General features: G+C 45.6%; 1 protein-coding gene and 1 pseudogene across 2 annotated transcripts in view; one reads left to right on the top strand and one right to left on the bottom strand.

Annotated features, from left to right (window-relative positions):
* Nucleotides 1–278: 278 nt before the first annotated feature.
* The window catches only part of ANXA6 (annexin A6), a 53092-nt gene continuing 43467 nt past the window's right edge, over nucleotides 279–9903 (bottom strand). For both annotated transcript variants that reach the window (XM_059061505.2, XM_067032039.1), the window contains 3 exons: nucleotides 7899–7957; nucleotides 6415–6537; nucleotides 279–687 (listed from right to left, as the gene is read on the bottom strand). In XM_059061505.2, coding sequence (XP_058917488.1) covers nucleotides 628–687; nucleotides 6415–6537; nucleotides 7899–7957 — 242 coding nt within the window. In that variant the 3' untranslated portion in view covers nucleotides 279–627. The remainder of the gene's footprint in view (nucleotides 688–6414; nucleotides 6538–7898; nucleotides 7958–9903) is intronic.
* LOC131754783 (N-acetyllactosaminide beta-1,3-N-acetylglucosaminyltransferase 2-like) lies at nucleotides 2700–3965 on the top strand (annotated as a pseudogene).

Here is a 9903-nt window from a genome sequence, read left to right as displayed (position 1 = left end):
ACTCTCTCATCTTGTAGCCAAGAACATAGAGACTCAGGGAGGGAAAGAGACTGGTGCAAGGTCATAAAGCAAGTGTGTGGCAGATACAAATTTGAACACAGGTATTTGGACTCCTGGTTCAGTGGTCTAGCACAATAACCGGGACAGAGGTGGTGATTCATGAAACGGTGGGAGAGTTGTCAGTTGGCCCGAAGATATTTCTTCCTCCCCCCAACCCTCAGAACTGGCACCTGCCACCACACCCCACCATGCAAAGCACACACATCACTCGCTTCACATTCAGAGGCTCAGAATGTTTTTGGCTTCGACAAAGCCCAAACCAGGGCAGGGACTGTGACGAGGGACGGAAGCTGGGAAGGCAGGAGGAGGAAGATGGGGAGCAGAGGTGGACAGGATCAATGGCTACGGTTCTTCAGCCACTCAGACGTGAGTAGGAGTGACCGTGCCACGCCCTTACTGGCTAGTGGGAGTGGTAGCTTTTCCTAAACCCCAGTTGAAGACAAGAGCCCACCCTGGCCCCTCCCCCCACCCCTGTCCCTTCTTTAGTCTCTGAAGCTGGAGCATCAGGCTGGGTCGTGGCGGGGGATGACCACTTCTTAGCAGAGGTGCCCGCCAACACCGGCGGTCCTAGTCCTCGCCTCCACAGACAGCCAGCAAGGCCTTCAGGAAGTGACCGGAGGTGTCACCCTGGCAGGGAAAGAGGGAGAGCAGAGTGAGTGAAACAATCTTGATGACCTCAAGGCCCCCTCCTCCCAGCTGCTGGCAGCCTGGATGTCTCCCTAGTATGTAAATGTGACCATGTCCCTTTCGTGGCTCCCCATCATCCTCAGGAAAATGTCCAAGCTCTAGGCTTGGCTTCAAGGCCTTGTGTGGTCTGACCCTCATGAAGCTCTGTGCCTTCACCTCCCGCCTTCCTTCTGGGAGCATCTTGGTCATCTTACTACCTACATACCTACCATTGCTCCACCCAGCACGCCCTCCACACTGGCCCCAAATCCTGTCTGCCATCAGATGCCTCCTCCTCTGTGAAGCGTTCCTGCCTCAATTCTTGTCTCCTCCCATGGCTGCCTTGCACCCTGCTAACCGTCCCCCCACGGCCATTATCTCAAGTGTTAAGGCATCAGTCCCCAAACTTTTTGGCACCAGCGGACAATTTTCCCACGAACCATGGTGGGGGGGGGAGGAGAGGGAGATGGTTCAGCGGGAATGCGAGTGATGGGGAGCGGCAGGTGAAGCTTCACTTGCTCGCCCGCCACTCACCTCCTGCTGTGCGCCCGGTTCCTAAGAGCCCGCAGACCGGTACCGATATGCGGCCCAGGATTGGGGACCCCTGTGTTACGGGATTCCTTATTTGAACAAACATTATCGAGCACTTACTGGGTAACAGGCCCTTGCAAGAATTTATGTGACCATCATTGGATTTATGTTGTATTGTCTGGCATATGACAGGGCTATCGGGGGGAGGGAGCAGACTTTCTCCCTCTTTTTAGAGGGCTCCTGTCATTTTTATCGTATTTTTTGATTTTATAATTTTTGATATATGATTAAAAATACCCTGGTGGCGCAGTGGTTAAGAATCCGCCTGCCAATGCATGGGACATGGGTTCGAGCCGTGGTCCGGGAAGATCCCACGTGCCACGGAGCAACGAAGCCCGTGGCCACAACGACTGAGCCTGCACTCTACAGCCCACGAGCCACAACTACTTGGCCCATGTGCCACAACTACTGAAGTTTGCGTGCCTGGAGTCCATGCTCCACAACGAGAAGCCACCGCACCACAACGAAGAGTAGCCCCCATTTGCCACAACTAGAGAAAGCCCAAGGGTAGCAATGAAGACCCAACACAGCCAAAAGTAAATAAATAAATGGTTATATATAAAAAGAGGAAATTTCCTCTTAAAAAAAAATCATTGTTGTAAACAATTCAAATCAAAGGATTATACAATAAAAGTCTCCCTCCTACCCCAACCCCCAATTTCCTAAATCAAGAGGTAGCCACTGTTGTATTTACTTGTATGATTTTCTAGCAATGCTTTTCCATATGCATATACAAATATGTATATATGTATAATGTCCCTTTTCTGCAGAGCATTCATACTATTCTGGGCCATAATTTTTGACTTAGAGAAGATCCCAAATCAGCACATAGAGCCTCCTCATGCTTTTTTCATGGCTGTACTGTATTCTATCATATGGATGCACTGTAATTTATTTAACTAGTTCTGTATGAAGGGCTTCCAATCTTTTGCTACTATAAAAGAATGCTGGCATAAATATTCCCGTACGTGTCTTTGAGAACACATGTGGCTATGCTATGTCCGTAGGATAAATTCCTACAAGTAGAATTATCAAGTCCAAAGTACATGCATTTAAAATTTTGAAACTGCCAAACTACCCTTTAAAGATGTGCTACCAATTTACATCACAAGGAGACATCACCTCATACCTGTCAGAATGGCTATTATCAAAAAGACAACAAATAACAAGTGGTGAGGATGTGGAGAAAAGAGAACCCACGTGCACTCTTGGTGGGAATGTAAACTGGTACAGCCACTATGGAGAACACTATTTTTTCCTCAAAAAATTAAAAATAGAACAAATGCCGTAGGTGAGCTGAGCCGGGGCCAAGCTGAGGCTAAGCATTCCCGACTCAGACACCACCCAGCCGCCCATCGCGGGTGCAACGCATGCAGCGAGAGCAGCGGTGGCGGTCGCCGGGCTGAGCCCCGCGGAGCTGCCTGGACGCGGATGCAGCTGTGATCGCCCGCCCCGGCCCCGCTGAGCAAGAGCTGTTCCCGGACAAGATATGAGAAATGAGTGTTGGAAGTCGAAGAATAAAGTTGTTGGGAATCCTGATGATAGTAAATGTCTTCATTTATTTGATTGTGGCAGTCTCCAAAAGCAGTAGCCAAGAAAAAAATGGAAAAGGGGAAGTAATAACACCCAAAGAAAAGTTCTGGAAGATATCGGACCCTCCCAAGGCATACTGGAACAGGGAACAAGAAAAGCTGAATAGGAGGTACAATCCCATTTTGAACATGTTAGCCAACCAGACAGGGGAAGCATAAGGATTTTCCAACATAAGCCATCTGAATTATGGTGAACCTGACCTGAGGGTCACATCAGTAGTTTCAGGTTTCGACAGTTTGCCAGACAGATTTAAAGACTTTCTGTTGTATTTGAGATGTTGAAATTATTCACTGCTTATAGATCAACCCGATAAGTGTGCAAAGAAGCCCTTCTTATTGCTGGCGATTAAGTCCCTTACTTCACATTTCGATAGAAGGCAAGCGATTTGGGAATCTTGGGGCAAAGAAACCAATGTGGGGAACCAAACAGTGGAGCGAGTCTTCTTACTGGGCCAGACCTCCCCAGAGGACAACCATCCTGACCTTTCAGATATGCTGAAATTTGAGAGTCAGAAGCACCAAGACATTCTTATGTGGAACTACAGAGACACCTTCTTCAACTTATCTCTGAAGAAGTACTCTTTCTCAGTTGGGTGAGCATTTCCTGCCCAAATGCTGCGTTCGTGTTCAAGGGCGATGATGATGTTTTTGTGAACACCTGTCACATCCTGAATCACTTGAATAGCTTATCCAAGAACAAAGCCAAAGATGTGTTTATAGTTGATGTGATTCCCAATGCTGGACCTCGTCAGGATAAGAAACTAAAGTACTACATCCCGGAAGTTCTTTACACTGGCGGGGGGAGGTGGATTCCTCTACTCCAGCCACCCGGCTCTGAGGCTACACAATGTAACTGACCAGGTCCTTCTCTACCCTATTGATGATGTTTATACTGGAACGTGCCTTCAGAAACTTGGCCTCGTTCCAGAGAAACACAAAGGTTTCAGGACATTTGATACAGAAGAGAAAAACAGGAATAACATTTGTTCCTATGTAGGTTTGATGTTGGTACATAGTAGAAAACCTCAAGACATGATTGATATTTTCACTGTGTGACATTCACCCAGTTTATCTTGTTATGGTCTTATGGTCATAATAAGAAGAAAGCTTAACTATCTTGTATTTGGTTTGCTGGGTGTTGTGATAGTTCTCTCTGTTTCAGTACTTGAAAATAATGAGTATGATTCCATAATCTTCAAACTGAAGATTGAATTGACCCTGGCAACCATACTGTATCTATGATTTTTCATTGTGAACCAGGAAAGCATATGTAACTTTTGAACTTTAAGTGAAAAGATTGAAGTGGCAGACCTTTTTATCAGTGGTTTGTCAGTTTAAAACTGCAGAATTCTATTCTTGCCATATGGTTACGTGTTGCTTATACAAAATTATTATCCTGAGTAGTGACTGCTTTCCTGTCTCAATGTAGAAGTGCCTGTGTTTTTATTTATTGTTCAGATCAAATACCAAAACATTTTCTTAAATATATTTTGTGTAATATTTTATTTGCATACAGTGTTGTTGATGAATTATTTAACTAGAGCATGGTATTTTAAGTAGTAAGTATAACATATGTTAGATAAAATTAACTGTCATTTTTGAATTAAAAAAAATTTTTTTTGGGGGGAGTGAATAGGAACTAGAATTCTGCCAAACTGTTGCTTATATATACTGTCTTGTAACATGCTTTCTTGAGATATTTTTGTGTTATAGATATGAAGATTCTTACCAGATGTGATACTGGGGACTGTAAGAAGATAGAAATAAAGTCACCATATTTTTGTCATGTGAAAAAAAAATTAGAAATAGAACTACCATATGACTCAGCAATTTCAATCCTGGGTATTTATCCAAAGAAAACAAAAATATTAATTAGAAAAGATATATGCATTTCTAGGTTCATAGCAGCATTATTTACAATAGCTAAGATATGGAAGCAACCCAAGTGCCCATCAATTGATGAATGGATAAAGAAGATGTGGTATATACATTCAATGGAATATTACTCAGCCATAAAAAATGAAATCTTTGCCATATGTTCACTTAGAACATATGCTAAGTGAAATAAGTAAGAAAGAGAAAGAGAAATACTGTATGGTTTCACTTATACTTGGAATCTAACAAACAAAATAAATGAACAAACATAACAAAAAAAGAAACAGTCATGGATACAGAGAGCAAATAGGTGGTTGCCAGAGGAGAGCTGGTAGGGGGCGGAAAGAAAAAGGTGAGGGAGATTAGAGGCACAAACTTCCAGTTGCAAAATAAATGAGTCATGGGTATGAAATGTACAGCGTGGGGAGTATAGTCAATAACTAATATCTTTGTATGGTGACACGCTGTAACTAGACTTATCATGGTGATCATTTTGAAATGCATAGAAAAAAATCACTATGTTGTATAAGAGAAACTAACCTAGTGTTGTAGGTCAATTATACTTCAAAAACAAACAAACATACAAACAAACTCATAGAAACAGAGATCAGACTTGTGTTTACCAGAGGTAGGGGATGGGGGAGGGGCAACTGGATGAAGGCAGTCAAAAGGTACAAACTATAAGACAAATAAGTATTAGGAATGTAATGTACAACATGATAAATATAATTAACACTGCTGTATGTTATATCTAAAAGTTAAGAGAGTAAATCCTAAGAGTTCTCACCACACACACAAAAATGTACTGTTTCTTTAATTTTGCATCTATATAAGATGATGGATGTTCACTAAAGTTATTGTGATAAGCATTTCATGATGTATTTAAGTCAAATCATGCTGTACAGCTTAAACTTATATAATGCTACATGTCAATTATATCTCAATAAAACTGGAAGAAAAAAATAATGAAGATGTGCTACCAAGTTACATTTACACCAAGTCTGTATGAGACTGCCTGTGAGCTTCCTCATGGGTGTGGTCAACCAAGTATAGCATCAAACTTTAAGATTTTGGTCAGTCCCCAAAATCAAAGAAATGCGCTTCATAAATGAGAAAAGTCAGATACAAAAAAATCACATATTACATGATTCCACTTACATGAGATAATCAGAAAAGGCAAATCTATAGAGACAGAAAGTCACTCGTAGGTTGCCTAGGGCTGGGGGTGGAAATAGGTAAACAGGTACAAGGGACATCAGTGGGGTGATGAAAATGTTCTAACACTGGATTGTGGTGAAGGCTGTACAACTCATTAACTTTACTAGAAATTACTGATGCCCTTAAATGAGTAAATATCATAAAATTTATGACCCTTAAATTATATTTCAATAAAATTGCTTTTAAAAAGCCAAAAAAAAAGGCTCTTGTTTTATTTGGAAATCTTTATAAGCCTTTGATCCATCCATCTGAAATCTATTTTGGTATAAACAAGTGAGGCAGGTCTCCTCTCATTTAGCAACGTCTTGGCTGTTCTCAGAGGTAACATTCTGGGAATAAAAAGGACTTCTAATCTACATTCAAGCATCTGACACTCACCACTCCCCCACTGACCTCTCACCCCGCCCCTCACCTCAATGGCTTGGTGGAGAGACTTGTCATATTTCTCAATGAACTCCCGCCGGATGTTGAGCAGGTCGATCTCACTTCGGGAGACCATGATCCTGGTGAGGGTCTTCTCCTCTGTGCCAGCACCCTGGTGGAGCCAGGCGACGGGAAGAAACACAGGGCAGGAGGAGAAACGGGCTTAGGTCAGGCAGGAACTCATGGGTGGCCCTCTGCCTCTCTCCCTTTTCCCTCCAAAACCAGGATGGGACATCCTGCCTCTGTCTTCCACAAACAGTCCTGACTCAAACTCCCCTGTGCCGGGACTGGCCAGACAGAGGCAAGAACAGCCTATATGAGTTGAATAGTGTGCCCCCCAAATTCATGTCCACCGAGAACCTTACAAGGCGATCTAATATGGATATAGGGTCTTAGCACATGTAATTAGTTGAGGTTATACTGCATTTGGGTGAGCCCTAGGTCCAATGACTTGTGTCCTTACAGAAAGAGGACACATGGACATACACACAGATAAAGGCAGAGACTGGAGGGACTCATGCTTAAGTCAGGAAACACCAGGATTCCAGACGCCCACCCGAAGCTAGGAGAAAGGCATGGGAGAGTTTCTCCCTCAGGGCCTCCAAAAGGAACCAGTCCTACCAACACCTTCATTTTGGACTTCTGGCCTCTAGAATCATGAAAGAATACATTTCTGTTGCTATTTACTTTGGGACAGCAGCCCTGGGAAACTAATACAGGGCCCAAGGAGCAGACACAGGACACGGAATACATGGGCAGCCAAGGCCCACCTCTGCTCCCGAAGGAGCCCTGAACACCAGCTGAGGAATCAGAGCCGGCACGTGGCAGGGGCTCAAGAGATGGCTGTCATGTTTGTGGACAACAGGCTGACAGGGCTCTCGGGCTCACTCCCACCAAACTGCCTGCGCAGGCTGTGTCAGCAGCTGAGACTCCACTTGCTGGGCTGAGAGGGTGGCCAGAGTGGCTTGGGTTTTCAGGAAGCCAGGGCTAGTCCCAGAGCTGAGCACTTGCTTCCTTTCGTGATCACTGGTCATAGGAGACACTGTGTCATCTGCTAGAATGGGAGCTCCAAGGGGCAGAGACTGTCCTTTTCAGCGCTGAGTCCCCAGAATAAGTTTCTCAACCTTGGAGCCTGGGACCAGATCATTCTCTGTTGCGGGGATCTGTCCTGTACATTGTAGGACATTTAGCAGCATCCCTGCTCTCTACCCACCAGATGCAAAAAGCAACACTCCCCAAGTCGTGACAACCAAATTGAGTCTGAACATTGTCAAATGTTTCGCGGGGTGGGGGGGGGGCAACGTAAACCCTGGTTGAGAACTACTCTCCTAGAACCAGGCATGAGGCAGATGCTGATACATATCAAATGGGTGGAAACAAACACAATTCCTGATCCAGGGGATGGCGCACGTCTGTGTTCGTGGGGACAGAAGTGCTCAAAGTGAAAGGAACAGACGAGTTAAGTTTTCTTACCTTCATAGATTTGTAAAGTTTGTCGGCAAAGAAGAGAGGCTTATTCTTGACACTTTGAACTGGAAGAAAGAGGAAAGAGATGCAGATAACTTGGTCAGAGGAGATGTGTCCAGACCATGGGCTGCTACTGCTGCTAGAGAAGTAGCACCTCCTCTATCCGCAACCTGGGCCCAGGATCGTTGCCAACCCCAGGGTCATATCGAGGGCCTGACACTTTCACTCCCTCTTCCTGATGCCGCCTCCCCTGTCTCATCCCTAGACCTGGCTCTCACTGGGTTGCAACTCACTTCCTGCTAAGGTGCTTGTAGCTAACTAAGGCTGGTAGAGGACTCAAAGGGAAGAAAACACTCGTGAACCCAAGGTACAGCGCCTCAGACTTGTAAGGGCATCAGAATCAAAGAAGAACTTGTTTAAAACTCAGGTTTTGGGCTCCACCCTAGAGACCCAGATTCAAGAAATATTTCAAGCAGAAGTTCTCAAAGTATAGTTCCTGGAAGGCATCAGCATCATCTGGGAGCTTTGTAGAAATGCACATTCTCATACCCATCCGAGATGTGTTGAATCTGCAACTCGGAAGGTGGGTGACCAACTCATCCCACTTTTCCTGGGACATTCCTGGTTTTAGCACAAACCCAGAGGGTTGGTCACTGCATTGTAGTGCAGCCTAATGTTTGAGAACTACCGATTGAGAGAAATACTATGCCAAAGAATGTCTGTCAGTATAATTTAGGGCACGGTGCCAATCCCTAGGGCTGAGTGTTGCCCACTCTTGCCCCATTGGCAACCCCTGCTGCCCACCCATCCCTACTCCAGATACTGCCTGCCTAACAACCTCCCACACTTTCCCAAGGCCTGGGGGTCTCTAGTCCTCAGCAGCTGCTGGATTCCAAGGCTCCAGAGCTCACGGGGGTGGGAGGGTGTCTCAGACAGCTTAAGGAGGAGGAATCAGACGCCAGGACCAGAAAGCCATTATGACTCTGGATATAAAAGTATCTCTGTCAGGAAGGCAGGGGGCGAGAGGCTGGAGCTGTGCATCCCAAGGGCACAGTCACGCAGGAGACAGGCCTGTACCCTCCCCTGCACCAGGCTCGGGAACCAGGAACCGTGGGAAAGATCACATTACATACCAACCTTCCCAGGTCCTTATGAAGCTCCCTATCACTTCCCAAACAAAGCCTAAGCTCCTTGGCCTGAAAATCAAAGCTCCTGCCTGCCTCTGCTCTCTCATTGCCTCTGTTCCCCATTCTCCGAACATTCTGTGAATTCCTTTCGGCCTCTGTCCTCCTGGTAAGAAGAAGTCTGCTGTCTGCCTTCCACTACTTTACCTCCCGAATCCACATCCCCAATCCCATCACCTTCTCCGACTCGACTCGGAGCCTGGGGCTCAGTCAGTGTGGTTAAGGAGCAGACTGGGCAGAAACTTCCATCCTTTGCAACCGACCCCGAAAACCTTCCCCAGAACCTGAAGCCTGTCATCTGCCTCAGAGGACCCCGGGGGCTGCCGTGGGATGGAATGAGGTGGAGTGGTGTGTCCGTGTGCACACGCACATACACATGGTCTAGGTGGGAGGAGAGAGGACAGAGGGAGAAACACGAGGAAAGCGAGGTCTAGACGTGTCTCCATAGACCAATTACTCTGGTGATTAATCCGAGCGTGAGCTTTGGGCTCAGGCGGCCTCTGGTGTGAGTCCTGCCTCCACTACTGATATGTAACCTTTCTGAACCTCAGTGTCCCACTTTGTAAAATAAGCAGATAAAAGCACCTCGAAAGGATTCAACCAAAGCTGTGTGCAACTGGCTTCACACAGTGCCTGGCAGGAAATAATAATAGAAGCTAACATTCATCCAGTGCATTCTATGTGCCAGGGGGCAATGTTTTTAAGTGTTGGATAATTAACTCATTTAAATCTGTGTACTGTTATCACATCCACTTTACAGAGGAGGAAAACTGAGGCACAGGGCTTCTGTGACTTGCCAATGGATGTAACTGTACAGATGGTAAGTG

The sequence above is a fragment of the Kogia breviceps genome, chromosome 4, assembly GCF_026419965.1.
Source record: "Kogia breviceps isolate mKogBre1 chromosome 4, mKogBre1 haplotype 1, whole genome shotgun sequence".
NCBI lineage: Eukaryota > Metazoa > Chordata > Mammalia > Artiodactyla > Physeteridae > Kogia > Kogia breviceps.
The sequence above is the reverse complement of the archived record's forward strand: the minus strand, read 5'-3'. Positions and strand labels throughout refer to the sequence as shown.